The sequence below is a fragment of the Danio rerio genome, chromosome 17 (genome assembly GCF_049306965.1).
Source record: "Danio rerio strain Tuebingen ecotype United States chromosome 17, GRCz12tu, whole genome shotgun sequence".
NCBI lineage: Eukaryota > Metazoa > Chordata > Actinopteri > Cypriniformes > Danionidae > Danio > Danio rerio.
The window spans coordinates 2,818,401-2,835,800 of record NC_133192.1 but is presented as its reverse complement, the minus strand read 5'-3'; the positions used below and the strand labels follow the sequence as shown (position 1 = coordinate 2,835,800).

Genomic DNA, 17,400 nt, shown 5'->3' with positions numbered 1-17,400 from the left:
GAATTCAACTAGTTTTAATCAAGTTTGGAGCTCACATTAGATGCATAAGAAGGTAAAATGCACACCTATAAATCAAATACTTCTTTACTAAAAGGAAATAGGCCTGTAAACTGCCATTTATAGCAATGAGTAGATTACAAGAATGCATATTATTAAATATTCATGTTAAAAAATGAATAAAGCTTTATTTATTTAATAATTCCAGCCAGCTTTTAGTGAACTTGCAATATTGTCAACACAGAACTTTAAGTTGCTTTATATGTAAAAAGGTCTAAACACTTGCAGGACCATTCAGATGTTTTGCTCGTCTACAAATATTGACAGCAGATCCCTCATGATGAGAGAGAGATGGAGGGATTTGCACTTGCAATATCTTTACTGCTCTATTCATTTAACTGTAGAAATGTAATGCTATTACTGTGCCTCTCGCAATCTGTTGATTTGCTCATTCTCTCTTGTCGACATGATTTCCGGGTATTGTAACTAATTTTTGGGATCACGGGGCTGGTATAAACTTGTGTTTGTGTTTTAGTTTTATATATATATATATATATAACCTTGATTTAGAATATATATAGCAGTTTTGTGCACAAATTTAATTCACAGTTTTGGATGGAAACACAGCTACTGACAGCATATTATAGACAACGTGATGGACATTCAACATGTTCAAACACTCTTGAAAAATTTCTCAGATGTTTAAAGGAGAGCATCTACAGCAAAGGTCTCAAACTAAATTCCTGGAGGGCCACAGCTCTGCATAGTTTAGCTCCAACCAGCTCCGACTCACTTTATAGTCTGTAGTAGTCTTGAACACTTTGAACAGTTGGGTCAGGTGTGTTTAATTAGGGCTGGAGCAAAACTGCTGCGCTACGACCCTTCAGTAATCAAGTCTGAGACCTGTGAACTACAGTCTGCTTCATAAATATTGGGACACAATTCTAACATTTTTGGCTCTATACACCAACACAATGGATTTGAAATTAAACCGTTGCACCAGGGATGAAACCCAGCGTTTGGTGATGTTGATGCTATTCAGACTTCAGGCTGTAACTGACTGCTAGGGAGTTGCAACCAAGTATTAAAAAGTAAAAGTTTGGTTTATGATTATTATTCTGGGTGACGCAGTGGCGCAGTAGGTGGTGCTGTTTCAGTGCGTTTCTGTGTGGAGTTTGCATGTTCTACCTACGTTCATGTGGGTTTCCTCCGGGTGCTTCGGTTTCCCCCACAGTCCAAACACATGCAATATATGTGAATTGGATAGGCTAAATTGTCCGTAGTGTATGTTTGTAGGTGTTTCCCAGAGATGGGTTGTGGCTGGAAAGGCATCTGCTACGTAAAAAATGTGCTGGATAAGTTGGCAGTTCATTCCGCTGTGGTTATCCCAGATTAATAAAGCAACTAAGCTAAAAAGACAATTAATGAATTATTATTCTGTCCAATTACTTTTGGTCCCTTAACAAGTGGGAGGCACATGTGCATATGTAAATACCCTCGATTTAAAGCTGACAGTCTGCAGTTAACGCATGTCTAGTTTGTTTAATTTCATATCCATTGCGTTGGTGTATAGAGACAAAAATGTTAGAACTGTGTGGATGTGCCAATGTTTATGGACCCAACTATACATCTTCATTTCCAGTGTTTTGATCATAACATCTTAAGATGTTTACAGATACTGAAGCAGTGCTGATTGGATGACTGTGTGTTAATGTGCAACCGTGAACAGTTTGGATTGTGTCTGCTCAGAAGGAGATTCAGTGATGTAGGTCTCTTCATTTCCAGTAAAAAGCATGAAAGTTTCCTGGACAACCAGAAGACCTTCAGTGATTAGATGGAAACGCTTGATCACACTCCGTCACGTCTGCAAAATCACAAACATCAAACTCTCCTTCAGCATTAATAAAACTAGATACTGAGGCCAGAAGTCTTGTAGATTTAACTTATTTTCAACACAAAAATTAAGTATTAAAAAATGCAAGTAAATGAAACAGCCATAAAAGATTAAAGTGATGATGTAAATTGAAAATAATGTTAATTAAATACAAATAATTTAAAATGAATAACATTATAAATGCTATAATCATTATAAATAAATAGTAACTGCCACTTCACATAATGTATACTGTTAGTGAATGTAAAAGTTTCTTAATTGGGGATCTGCTCATATGGAGTGTTTGGCCAATATTAATATAATTTTATATTTGGAAGCTGATACCAATGTATGGACCCAGTAGTGCAAATTTTGCTATAAAGTAATCTATAATTTATCAGACAATGATTTAATTGAATATCAAGCTGATAACCATACATTACATAGGAATAATGATATAATATAAATCCTTGGGCCAGTACTGATATGATTGGTATGTTTTATTGCCCAAAAGATAATGATGTTAAAAAAAATAAACAGATACTGATATGGTTACAGAAATATTTTATTATCGAGCAAATAATGCATCATGCTTTACATAATGATTAATTCAAAATAACCCGATTCTCTCCCCACACTTTCCTGTGTGGTTTTCTCACTGTCCTATAAAATAAAGGTTAAAACCCCCTTAAATATATTTAGAAAAAAAACAATATATTCTTCCAATATACACTCACCGGCCACTTTATTAGGTACACCTGTCCAACTGCTCGTTAACAAATTTCTAATCAGACAATCACATGGCAGCAACTCAATGCATTTAGGCATGTAGACATGGTCAAGACGATCTGCTGCAGTTTAAAGTGAACATCAGAATGGGGTAGAAAGGGGATTTAAGTGACTTTAAACGTGACATGGTTGTTGCTGCCAGATAGGCTTGTGTGAGTATTTCAGAAATTGCTGATCCACTTGGATTTTTACGCGCAACCATCTCTAGCCTTACAGAGAATGGTCTGAAAAAAGAGTGTCAGTGAGCGGCAGTTCTGTGGGCGCAAATGCCTTGTTGATGCCAGAGGTCAGAGGAGAATGGCCAGACTGGTCAAGCTGATAGAAAGGCAACAGTAACTCAAATAAGCACTCGTTACAACCAAGCTCTGCAGAAGAGCATCTCTGAACACACAACATATCTAAACTTGAAGCGGATGGGCTACAGCAGCAGAAGACCACACCGGGTGCCGCTCCTGTCAGCTAAGAACAGGAAATTGAGGCTACAATTCACACAGACTCACCAAAACTGGACAATAGAAGATTGGAGAAACGTTGCTGCTCTGATGAGTCTCCATTTCTGCTGCCACATTCAGATGGTCGGGTCAGAATTTGCCATCAACAACATGAAAGCATGGATCCATTCTGCCTTGTATCAGCGGTTCAGGCTGGTGGTGGTGGTGTAACCGTACGTTCACACCGAAAGCGGCGAGAGCGTCCAAGGTCGCTCTGGCCGCCCTGGCGACAACGCTCTCTGCCTTCAGCTCCTGCGGCGAGAGCGTCAAAACTCGTTACATTGATCTCTTATTTAAAGGAGCCATTGCAGCATATCAGTTACATTCCTTCATAAAACATGTTTCTAGCGTGAAAATGTTGCGCACTTCTTATCAAATTCATACAACAATGGAAGATCCAGTTGCGTGTGGTGTGGCTTTGCTCTATTTATCCAATATGTGTCCATATGTCTGAAATATCCTGAAGCAGCAGTACTGTTTTGTACTGTCACATCGCGTGAGATTCCCGCTTTTTTAAGATAAATTTATATAACATTAATGAACATCAGGAACTCGCCAGTAACTTATTTAATGCATGTTCCTGTAGGAAAAAATTGTAAATAATTGGAAATCCAGCGACCGCAATAATCAAACCCTTGGGAACAACTGTGGTCGGAACCAAAGTTCACAGGTCTGTGTTCTCTGAACTGCTATCAAGCGATGGACATCTTCATTCTGATTGCTTGCCGCCAAAACGCGTCATAGCTCATTACCATAAAGTTGACTTCATTTCAACTCTCCTCGACGCTCACGCCGGCAAAGACGCGCCGCGCCGCTTATCGCCGCCGGCTCTCATTGAAAATAAATGACTTCCGGCTACTTTGACGCTCTCGCCGCTTTCAGTGTGAACGTACGGTAATGGTGTGGGGGAGATTTTCTTTGGGTCCATTAGTACCAATCGAGCATAGGGTCAACGCCACAGCCTACCTGAGTATTGTTGTTGACCATGTCCATCCCTTTATGAGCACAGTGTCTCCAACTTCTGATGGCTACTTCCAGCAAGATAACGCACTGTTATGGATGGGCTACATTATTTGTGCTCTGTTTAAGTTTTTTCTCTCGCTCTCGCTCTGTTCTCCCGTATCTGCTTTCATTATTCACAGGTTCTGTTCATTAATCTTATCAGCTGTCAATCATTTCCTCCCTGGTTACGTCACTCTTACACCACATCCAATAAGCAAAACCACTCGTCATAAATGTGCGCGCCAGACCACTCACCAGCCCCTTCTCTTGTTTTTCCGCTTGTTTCTGTGTTCGTGTGATGTGTTGCACTTAGAAAAACCCTGTCTAACTGTGTATTTTTGTTGTTGCCCGTTTCTGTGTGCATGTTATCTGTCTCATTCCATTTTCTCAGTTTACGTTGTTTACGAGGCTTGGACGAAGCAGACAGGTAAGAAGGTCACGTGACATACATTTTTAACAGATAGGACTACTCTTCTGTATAGTACATTAGGTTAGGGGCGAGCGCCACCCCTTGTACTTTTTGGATAGAGTAGATAGTTAGGACTCGAAAGACTCTTCGCGTTTTAATTATTTTGTTTTTACATAGTTAGATGCTTCTAGGAGGTTAGATTTAGTTTGGGTTTTGTTCTTTTCACGTCTTTAGTGCTGCCCGCGTCCCTTCTGCCAGCTCCTGTTTTCTCCCCGACTTTGTATTTGTCTCAGTGTTGTATATATTGTAAATAGTATATTTTGTTTTACTTTATTTTTGATTCATTCATTGTTTTTGTACACATTTGGCTATTGTGAATAAAGTCGCATGTTTTTGGTGTCTACTTTGGTTGTCTTTTGCTCTTATTCACTGTTTGTATAAATGTATTTTAATTACATAAAAATGTCAAACCCCACCTCTCCCTAGACTAACATCAGGGATTTGTAACACGCACCATGCCATAAACTGTAAATCATCTCAGACTGGTTTCTTGAAAATGACAATGAGTTCACTGTACTTAAATGGCCTCCACAGTCACCAGAGCTCAATCCAATAGAGCACCTTTGGGATGTGGTGGAATGATTGGCATCATGCATGTGCAGCCGACAAATCTGCAGCAACTGTGTGATGCTATCATGTCAATATGGAGCGAAATCTCTGAGGAATATTTCCAGTAGCTTGTTAAATCTATGCCATGAAGGATTCAGGCAGTTCTGAAGGCAAAAGAGGGTCCAACCACTGCCTGTAAGGTGTACCTAATAAAGTGGCCGGTGAGTGTACATTAGACAATCAAGTAGATGATATAAAAAAGAACATTTATCGAGCAATACAGATATGACTGCTGATATATTTGATTATTTAGCCAATAACAGTGCATTAAAATTAGCATTTATTATAATATAGATAATATTCAAAAGAGGTTTATCTTTTTGTTAGGTCTCAACAAAAGAAAGCACAGGATTCCACATTTTATACAAATAAAAATGATCATGTAATAGAGTATAAAAATGGTGGACTCTTTAGCCAATCATTTCAGAAAGCGAGAGGAGGGAGCTGAAGTGTGAAACCAAAGTGTTTTTTGACCTTGGCAGAATGTTAACTTTCGTAGGAGGCCTGCGAAACAACATTAGAAAGAAGTCTGAGTTTCTGTAAGTGTAAAAACTCTCCGACAGATTGAAGTGCTACTAACAGCTTCCACTCAGGAAACCAGATGCACGTAAGTTTGTGGAGTATTATTGAATTGGTAGCGTGTCATCTGAATTGTCTGTTGTCTTGGTAACAGGTTGTTTGAGACTCATCCAGAGTGTAAAGATGTTTTCTTCCTCTTTCGGGACGTGGAGGATCTGGAGAGGCTGCGCACCAGCAGAGAGCTTCGAGCCCACGGCCTGCGGTCAGTGTGCACACACATGATGATTTTATTTGCAGTGACGAATTCTAATCAAAGCAACACAGCATCCAAAAAACCCACTATGTTTCACAGTGTATGTGCAGATCAATACAAACACTGAATATCTTTTACAGGACATATATTAATAAACTTAAAACACCTCTGCAGAGACAGATTAAAATATCAGCATGTTAAGGAAAGAGATGACATTGTCTTTTCCAAACATGCAGACCGCCTATTATTGCAGACACAGAGCAGTATTTGGTTTAATCAGTAATTGTTTAGAGTCTTTCTTAATACACACAGTCCATGAGCATGGCATAGGCCAACATAAATTAAAACAACTAGCTTAGTGTAGTTGTAGATGCACAATTTGAGAGCGTTTGCTGATGGTTGATATTTTAGCATGTTTTCTGAACAGCACAAGTCCATGTACAGTTGAAGTCAGAATTATTAGCCCCCCTTTCATTGTTTTTTTTCTTTTTGAAATATTTCCGAAATGATGTTTAACAGAGCAAGGAAAGGTTCACAGTATGTCTCATAATATTTGTTCTTCTGGAAAAAGTCTTATTTGTTTTATTTCGGCCAGAATAAAAGCAGGTTTTAAAATAATTTTTAAATTAATAGCCCCTGTAAGCGATGTTTGTTTCCGATAGTCTACAGAACAAACCATCGTTATACAATAACTTGCCTAATTACCCTAACCTGCCTAGTTACCCTAATTAACCTAGTGAAGCCTTTAAATGTCACTTTAAGCTGTATAGAAGTGTCTTGAAAAATATCATCAAATATTTTTTATTATTAGCCGTGTTTTTTTCCCCGAATTTATATTTAACGAAGATATTTTTTCAACACATTTTTAAGCATAATAGTTTTAATAACTCATCTCTAATAACTGATTTATTTGATCTTTGCCATTATGATGTTTTTAGTTACTATACTACTGTTGGGATAAATTGCAGGTCGTCTGTGTGTTCCCTCAGTAAGCAGGAGCTCCAGGAAGGCAACAAAAACTGAGATGTGAATCAAACAGTTTATTGCTCTCTTCTGAAGAAGACTGGGTCATTCCCAGCCTTTATATACATATTCAAGGTTACATGGGCTGTGAATACGTGCAAATATTCAGCTCAGCTCCACTTGGTTTTTTTTCCAACCACTCACAGTCTAGCAGAACAATTTCATCCAGTGCTTAAAAATGTGAAGGGGCAACGTCAAGGCGCCTAGTACAGGGACAACTTACAATAAGATAAGAAACAGTTAGAAAACAACGGGATATTTGAAGAAAGAGTACATGCATATTTCTTTCAACTACCAAAATTATTCTGCATGAATGCACAGATTTGACAAAGTTCTGTGCTGAAATAGCAAAGAATTCAGATTCTGTTTCCGAATAATAAGGCTGCATTAAGTGTAAAATGTATTAAAAGAGCTTAATTAATTAATTACACTTAATTAATTAAGTGTTAAGGCCCGTGCACACCGGGATGATTTTTGCTCGCGTTTTCTGTCAACGTTTAACGCCTCGTGATTAAATAAATGGCGTCAATGTGATCATGCACACCAACGCGCAAAGCACCAGACGCAAAAGCGTAATTTTTAAAGAAATTCCTCGTGCTTATTTTTTTTGTTTTGACGCACGGCATTAAAACCTTCTCCACCAATCAGGTTTGCACTTTTGTTTATGTGCACGGAGCTGCAGAAGTTACAGTAAACAGGGGGTGCTCAAGTGCAAAACTGTCAATGCGAGCGCACATTGAAGAAGATGCCCAGAGGCAATATGAAAATGGAGCTGCTTATAGGGTAAATGCCAAGCTAGTGTTTTTCCCATACTTATAAACTTCCGTTGACCTGTTATTGTTAACTTTTTTTCCATTTTATACGGTTCCTTTTACAGCGTTGATGTTGTAATGTCATTAAAATACATTCAGTTAAATAAACTTTTTCATTCATTTAGTTGCTCAAGCATAAAACGAGACAGTAAGCCGTTTACTCGCATAATTCAGGGGGGCTAATAATTCTGACTTCAACACACACACATATATATATATATATGAGCAATATCACACTTGTAGCAGTGGTGTATATCGGCACTGGTGGGAGGCGTGGGTTGGCACAAGGTGGCAGGCCGAGTGCCTTAGTGCCCCCACTAGTGCCGATATACAGCCATATCGCACTGCTACTTGTGTGATATTGCGTTTATACAACAGTTTGACGACATAATTGTGTATATAAAAACAAAATCAAACATGGAGAGTTTCAAAAACCCGTTTGTATGAGAAACTACTTTCTTCTTTCGGATTAAAAAAAAAAATAAAATAAAATAAAATATATATATATATATATACACACACACACACACACACACATACATACATACATACATACATACATACATATATATATATACACACACACACACACACACACACACACACACATACATACATACATACATACATACATACATACATACATATATATATATATACACATACACACACACACACACACACACATATACACACACACACACATACACATATACACACACACATACATATATTTTTGAGTCCTGATCAGGTTACGTCCCATTGCAAGTCTGAAACCGCGTGATCGGGCCCGATTTTGGATCTCATGATCAGATCAGGACATCCTATTTATTACAAAAAAATTACACATTTTATATTGTATTCATTTAATTGTCATCGATATTTTATTTTAGTATAAATGATTATTTAATCAAATGTTTAGCATTTAATATAATTTAGCAACTTATGCATTTATAAATCTAATTATTTAAAAATAACTAAGAATAAAAATTTAAATCGTCAACTTAGAATTTTAAGGTTGTATCTGACATTTTTGTCAAAATTGAGTTATTGACATTTTCTTATTAAACGACAACTTATTTACATTATGGCATGTTGTTTTATAAGTTTTTTACAATTTGAAGACTTTTTATTTAACTAACAAACGTTACACACATTCTGTTTGCTATGGAAGGCAAAAACTTTGAAGCTCAATTTCTCAAAATCATTCAGAACGCAGAGAGAACCTAATAATTCCAAGGTGACGAAATTTATGTACCATGTAAACCATACACACACAATCAGACACATTTTTCACAAATAATTATATATTGCACGTCAATTTATGCATCTAGCAGATTTTTAGTTTTCAAAAAAGCAGCTTATAGGTGAGGAATCAAACAACAAACCCATGATCATAATATATATTAGCAGGTTGTGAAGTGCAGTGGTTTGAGATGTGGGTTGGTTAAGGTGTGTCTTCCTCTGAAAATCCTGAAACAAAGACTTCTTATTAGCCACAAAGATCTTATATATATCATTCAGCGTGAGACGTGCATCACCTTCTAATGCCTTCATACAGACATTTCTAAAAGCCTGAATAGATTTTTAAGAAATAAGTAAATAGGAGCTGTTTCAGTAAGTGCTCTAGTCTGTGAGTTGAGTGCTTACGGAAGATCTTCTTCACATTATTACTAATAGTAATCTCTGAAATCAGCTCAGCTTTTGTAAATATCTGTATAAAGGCTGCAATAATGAACCATTACAGAGCGGATCATGACTGTCATATAAGGAGCCTTTGTTTCTCGTGCACAGCAGGGTGTCGAGTCTGACCGAGAAAAACAAATGCCAGCGTGATGGAGAGCTGACATTACGGCTTCATTATTGTGGGAGACGTGACACGTTTAATTAGCTCAGATTGACACACATCATGTGACGTGACTGAACACAGAGATACAGAGGGAGTTATCTGGAGCCCACATGTGCTGAAAAAAATATACTTCCAACCAACTTTTAGGGCTTTTAGTTGTGCAGCACCAAAGTTATGGAATTCCCTGCCTTTGCACATTCGCCAGATGGACTCTATTTCCAATTTTAAATCTCAGATAAAGATGTTTTTGTTTAGGATAGCTTTTAATGATTTGCTGGTTTAATTTTATGCTGATTGTCATTTTTACTGCTTGTATTTTTATGATGTACTTGTGATCTGCTGTAAGGTGTCCTTGAGTGCTTTGAAAGGCGCCTAAAAATAAAAGGTATTATTATTAATATTAACTTTCAGAAAACAAAATACTTAAATTTGTTCCTGATAAAATTAGTAGTTTTTTTCTTAAAGTATAATTTAGCTTTGGTTAAACTTTAACATTTAATTGAATCTAAATCCAAAATATTTATTGTGGTCAAGTAAAAAATGTACATTCACATTCAATAAATATAAATATTGTTCTAGAGATCTGCGCAGGACTAAATTTTGAATCCCGCCCGCACCCGCCAGGTTTTAGCCGGAACCAGACCGCTCCCGCTTATATTAAGCACTTGATGTCCCGCTGCCTGACCCGCCCTGTTTTCTATCCGCCGCGCCCGATCCCGCTAAAGAGCGGGGGAGAACAAAACCGAAAATCACCCAGTTATACAGTCCAGACAGCCTATAACAAGCTGTCTGTATAAACACACACAGCACCAAGCACACACACACACAGACAAAGTTTTCTCTCTCTAACACACACTTATAAACACACACACACACACACACACACACACACACACACACACACACACACACACACACACACCTCTCATTCGCGCGTGCGCATACATACATACATACACACACACACACTGCAACAAACAAGCTAAACACAGCATCGCGCTATTTCATTTACACACACATACAGCTAGACAGCCCGCTCCCGTCCCAAATTAAACCCGTTACCGACCGCTCCCGTGATTTATTCGGAAATTTATACCCGCGCCGTAGAAATCTGGTCGGGTCCCGTGGCTGTCCCGCAGGCGCCGCGGGAATGCAGACTTCTATATTGTTCCATGTAGGGCAAGGCAGTGGCGCAGTAGGTAGTGCTGTCGCCTCACAGCAAGAAGGTTGCTGGTTCAAACCTCGGCTCAGTTGGCGTTTCTGTGCGGAGTTTGCATGTTCTCCCTGCGTTTGCGTGGGTTTGTGGTACAGGTGAATTGGGTAGGCTGTATGGGTGTTTCCCAGAGATGGGTTGCGGCTGGAAGGGCATCTGCTGCATAAAAACTTGCTGGATAACTGTGGCGACCCCGGCTTAATAAAGCGACTAAGCCGACAAAAAAAATGAATTAATGAATGTTCCATGTAGACCAGAATTAGTTTATTTTTATTTTATATTTTTTTTTGGTACAATGCACAATAGAGCTGCACGATTCAGGCTCAAATGAGAATCACAATTTTTTTTGCCTAAAATAAAGATCACGATTTTCTCCCGATTCTGTAGATGTAAAATAAAGGTGAATGTGAGTGGGCTATTATTATTGTTATTGTCACACATGTGGTAAATCAGCAATAGGCTTTGTGTAGCTGTACTGTTGGTTAAAGTGCTAAATGTTATATAGACTTGGAAGGGTGGACTTGAACAGACGTTAGATGTGTCCTGGTCATTAATGCTGATGATAATTCTGATGTTGAATTATTGTGCTCGAGATATTTGCTTACAATCTGTCATTTTCGGTTTCATTTCCACTGCTAAGAGCGGTTCACTTCCAGCACGGCTCCCAATCGATCACTCTGTGCCAAAAACTGAACGTTATTTACAACTTTATTAGCTGTTATTCACAGCATATGCAGGTTCTGTTCACTAAAGAAGACTTCATTAGTTCATTCAGAGGCTCCTGCCCTCTCTGTCAACAGCTGACGGTCAGCAGCTCACGTCACGTATGATATTGTGGTCGCAAATACATTACATGAAGACAGAAATGACATTTTTGGGGTGAATTATATCTTATAAATACAGCATGTGACTCTTTCAACATCATTTGGAAGTGTTCACATTGCTGAATAATGTATGTAAAACAATGTGAAGACTTGTGCGGCCACCATTGCTTCTCTCCTGAACTTGAAAATTTGATTTACAGAATCGTAGAAATGCTGGATTAAGATCGTCTAGGGGTTTGAATCGAGATCGACATCTTTTTACGATTAATTGTGCAGCTCTAATGGACAATTTTATTTTAGATTGTCTTTTTACTCTTACATCAAAGAATAGTTTTACTTTCAAAAAAGTGAAACTACTGTGTCTTTTATTCAGTGTATGCAGGAGAATACTGAATACTGGAGAATACATGGGTTTAAGGGTGCGTTCACACCTGCGAATCGGTTCAGTTGCCCTGAAACTTAAATTGATACAGTTAATTGTTAATTGTTACATTGTTGCTAAAATTTTAAAATAATCTGAGGTAAAATTTTATGCATTTGAAATGCATTATAAGCTGTTGCATTATAAGTTGTTGTTATGTAAATAATATAATATTAAAATGAAATTTATTTTAGACACATTATTTCATAAATTAATTAAATGCACCAAATTCTAAATGAACACAAATGATTAAGTTAGATAAAATATTTTAAAAAGGTGATATATATACACATGCATACTGCATTTACCAATGTCATATATTCATTCATTTTCTTGTCGGCTTAGTCCCTTTATTAATCCGGGGTCGCCACAGTGGAATGAACCGACAACTTATCCAGCATATTTTTACGCAGCGGATGCCCATCCAGCCGCAACCCATCTCTGGGAAACACCCACACACTCATTCATACACACACTCATACACTACGGACAATTTCGTCTACCCAATTCACCTGTTCCGCATGTCTTTGGACTGTGGGGGAAACGGAGCACCTGGAGGAAACCCAACCAAACGCAGGGAGAACATGCAAACTCCACACAGAAACGACAACTGAGCCGAGCCAAGGTTCGAATCAGCAATCTTCTTGCTCTGAGGCGACGGCACTACCTACTGCGCCAGTGCGTCGCCCACCAATGTTATATATTTGTTTCAAATTTAAAAATGCGTTTAAATTCAATTTCAATTTGCTTAAAGTTAACATTTTTGCTTTATATTTACAGATATGTTCTCTTAACTTATACCAGATTTAAGACATCGGTATTTGTATTTCTCCCCGTGTTGGCATGGGTTTTCTCCTGGTGCTCTGGTTTCTCCCACAGTCCAAACACATGCGCTATAGGGGAATTGAATAAGCTAAATTGTCCGTAGTGTATGTGTGTGAATGCAAGAATATGGGTGTTTCCCAGTGTTGGGTTGCAGCTGGAAGGGCATTCACTGCGTAAAACATACGCTGGATAAGTTGGCGGTTCATTCCGCCGTGCCGACGGCTGATGAATAAAGGGACTAAGCTGAAGGAAAAGTAATGAATTAATAAAAATATATTATGTATTATAACTTTACATACAAATCCATAGCTGGACCTAAATCCATCCCTGACTCAGACACTACCCCTTACATTAAAGCTGTTCGCATTTTTACACTTAGATAAACAACTTTTAATAATGTTTTCCCTTATGAAGACCACAGTCTGGACACATGTCAAAAATCTCAGCTTTCACTATCCTTGTAATGACATTTAGTGCTAACTATGTACACACATGCAAACACTTATCCGCGAGCATAGCTGAACAGCCACTTGTCCTTCTAAAGTGTGTGTGAGTATGTGCATGATTCACTCGAACTGACAGCGGATGCATTGATTAGTCTCAGTGGTGGAGGAGTGTAGTGTTGTCAGATAATAATAGTAAACATCATGTACTGTAGTCTGTAGAGCCACTTAACATCTCTGACACTGGAAACATGCTTTATTATACACTCACTCTCAACACACACACACACAAATTAATGCAATACACTGGCTAGATGCTTGACAGCTATAAACATTTGAACTAGTGTATTTGGCTTGATTAATGCATCACAATTATTATGTGATGCTCATTCAAACAAGAAGCCACTTCAAGCTGAGCAGAGTTTAATTCATCAAACACCTTCAAAAGTGCATGCGCACTGCTTTTAATGGCAGTTTACAGACTAATAGTGCTGGCACATTAATAATAATAAAAAGCATATGTATATAGATAATACTGTTTTTCCTTTGAATAGTAAAATAGAATAGTAATGAACTATTAATAAATTAGGAAATTATTGATGTTTTGTACTGCCGTATAAATACAAGGGGTGGGAATCACAGGTTAACTCACGATTCGATATTATCAGTCTATACAGCTGTAAACATAAATACAGCTATGGAAAGTCCCCATATAACATGAAATCCCAACGTGTGTGTGAGTGAGAGAGAGAGGTCATGTCTGGGGGACTCATCGCACATCTCAGCATGAACACACACACAGATGTGCCGCGAGCTGTAGCAGCTTCATGCAGGCGCTCAAATTAAGCCTTCAGTGTGAAAACATCCACTGAGCGTCGGATTGTCAAGTGTCAGTCTGTGATTCACACACTACTTTTCACATCTGACGTCTATTTAGGGGAACACTTGATTTAGTTCGTGTGTCTGTATCCCTTTAACAGTTTATTTCCACAGCAGAATGGACTTGTCGCATTTATCGGTCGTCTTAACTTGGTCTTAGTCCCTTGTTTATCAGGGGTCACCACAGCAGAATGAACCGCCAACTATTCCAGCGTGTTTTGCACAGTGGATGGCATTCCAGCTGCAACCCAGTACATTTACATTTACATTTAGCAGACACTTTTATCCAAAGCGACTTACAAATGAGGACAAGGAAGCAATTTACACAACTAAGAGCAACAATGAATAAGTACTAAAGGCAAGTTTCAGGTCTGTAAAGTCTAAGAAGGGAAGTGTTAGTATTTTTTTTTATTTATTTATTTTTTTTTTTGTACAGTTAGTGTGATATTCAAATAGGCAATTGCAGATTAGGAAGTGTAGTGGAGACTAAATAGTTGAGTTTTTAGTCGTTTCTTGAAAATAGCGAGTGACTCTGCTGTTCTGATGCAGTTAGGGAGTTCATTCCACCAACTGGGCAGATTGAGCGTGAGCGTTCGCGAAAGTGATTTTTTCCCTCTTTGGGATGGAACCACGAGGCGACGTTCATTCACAGAACGCAAGTTTCTGGAGGGCACATACATCTGCAGAAGTGAGAGCAGATAAGAAGGTGCTAGGCCAGAAGTCACTTTGTAGGCAAACATCTGAGTTTTGAATTTGATGCGAGCAGCAACTGGCAGCCAGTGCAAACGGACTAGGAAACACCCATAAACACTTATATACACACTCATATAGCCAATATAGTTCATCAATTCCCCTATAGCACATGTGTTTGGACTATGGGGGAAACCAGAGCACCCGGGGGAAACCCACCCCAACATGGAGAGAACATGCAAACTCCACACAGAAATGCCAACTGACCCAGCTATGGCTCGAATCTTGTATTTTGTATGTTGTAGGCAGTAAATTTTAACCATGTGTGGGCATTTTTTGGTACCCATGAAGAAAAATTTCATACATCAGACAGAAAAATGTCAAGAAAATGTTAAAATGCAGATTGTTTTCTGTGAAGGTTTGGTTAGGGAGAGGGAATGTGCAGTCTGTACAGTAAAATGTAATTATACCAATGTGAAGTCCCCATAAAGATAGCTGCACCTGTGCGTGTGTGTGTGTGTGTGTGTGTGTGTGTGTGTGTGTGTGTGTGTGTGTGTGTGTGTGTGTGTGTGTGTGTGTGTGTGTGTGTGTGTGTGTGTGTGTGTGTGTGTGTGTGTGTGTGTGTGTGTAGATGTGTAATGGTGTGTTCTCTTTCTCTACAGTGTGATGTCCTTCATTGAGAAGAGTGTGGCCAGACTGGATCAGCTGGAGCGTTTAGAGACTCTGGCGCTGGAACTGGGCAAGAGCCACTACAGATATAACGCTCCACCTAAGTATTACGGGGTAAAAAATGCAAATGATTCAGACTTTGAGCTCTATTTTGACGATCCATGCGCAAAGTCCAAAGCACAGGGCACAAATGGATTAGGGGCGTGTCAGAATCCACTTTTGCTAATATAAGGACGGAAAAATCCACTTTGCGCCGTGGTGCATGATCTAAAAGGGTTGAGCTTATTTTCTTAATGAGTTATAGGTGTGTTTTGAGAATGAACCAATCAGAGTCTCATCTCCCATTCCCTTTAAGAGTCAGTTGCGTCACGCCATGGTGCATTTGCTATTTACATGGCGACTTTGTAAGTGGAAAAACTGAACATCTCACTCGCGAGAAAACAGTTAAACAGCATCTGCAGTACGAGAATGAGAGATAAATTATTAACTTTCACTTTCACTCTCGTGGATAGGGAAACCTTCTACACACAGATATCCATTAGCCTATGCATAATTAATTTTATTAAGCGCAAAGATTTGTTCCAAAACTATTTCTAAATTCAGTTCTAATCTCCAGCAAATGAATAAATGAACAATAATAACCAAGTGTGCTCAAAAACCTGAGTTATATCCTAATACACATGCTGCCCCATATGGTCTGAAACCTGCAGGTGGACAAATCTAAGCTTGTTTTAAATAAAACTAATATAAATATGGATATAATAAATAATACTGATAATAATAATAACATTATACAGAAGCAAATTGTCATGAATAAACTGAAAAAAACCCTGAGATGAAGAAGGCATGAAGGCAGAGGTTTTTTAAATTATGTGGGCTAGAAAATAATGTTTTGTAATATTTTAATCCTTTATATTTATATCCTATACATACCCTTAATATTTTAATTCTTTTTCACATGTAAAGATATTTGCGTATTGCTCTTCATCTTGTGTGTATTAAGCAGTGTGTAAGTGAGGCGCACAACTAACACGCTCTGCGTGGAACAATATACCGGCTTTGTTCTGGTCTATTGAAAAATCTATTATAGTTTCTCAAAATAGCAACGCGCCAGCAGTGCGCCTCAGAACGCCTTCCTTTTTAGACCAGAACGCCTATGGGCGCACAAATGAGCGCTAATGCATTTGCTATTTAAACAGCGTGGCGGAAAACGTCAAACCAACTCTTGCGCCAAGCTGAAACTAGCAAACAATAATTGGGTCACGCCTTGCGCCACATTGCGCTGGATGTATGATTGGGCTCTTTGTGTGCATTAGGGCTGTGGAATTAATCAAAAATCCGATTTCGATTTTGGCTTCTAACGATTGTGAAAAACCATTAATCGAAATAAACGATCATTGAATCATATACCGCCCCCTTTCCAGTTGTACACATTTGTTGCTCTGCAGCATGGGATGCGCCACAGAGCAAAGACTATTAGCGCTTAGCCTCAGGCAGGCTCGGAGACAAGCAGAGCACACACATCTAACGCCTTCTTAATGTGATCAAATACATCTTAATGGTCAAATACATGCACATTTGTGTCAGAGCGCAGTGTTTAGTGATTATTTATATTAACCCTCATTTGTGTTATAAACAAACGAGGATCAAGACAGGTGAAAGAGAAACCATATCAGAACCAAACTATTCTTAAAGTGACAGTGCGCAATATTCCTGCTGCCGCCTGTCTTTATCATTAATCAAACAACAA

General features: G+C 38.5%; 1 protein-coding gene across 6 annotated transcripts in view; it reads left to right on the top strand.

Annotated features, from left to right (window-relative positions):
- Positions 1-17,400, top strand: part of xgb (x globin) — a 49,359-nt gene that overhangs the window by 15,930 nt on the left and 16,029 nt on the right. For all 6 annotated transcript variants that reach the window (XM_073927211.1, XM_073927208.1, XM_068214401.2 and 3 more), the window contains exons 3-4: positions 5,904-6,011; positions 15,644-15,764. In XM_073927211.1, coding sequence (XP_073783312.1) covers positions 5,904-6,011; positions 15,644-15,764 — 229 coding nt within the window. The remainder of the gene's footprint in view (positions 1-5,903; positions 6,012-15,643; positions 15,765-17,400) is intronic.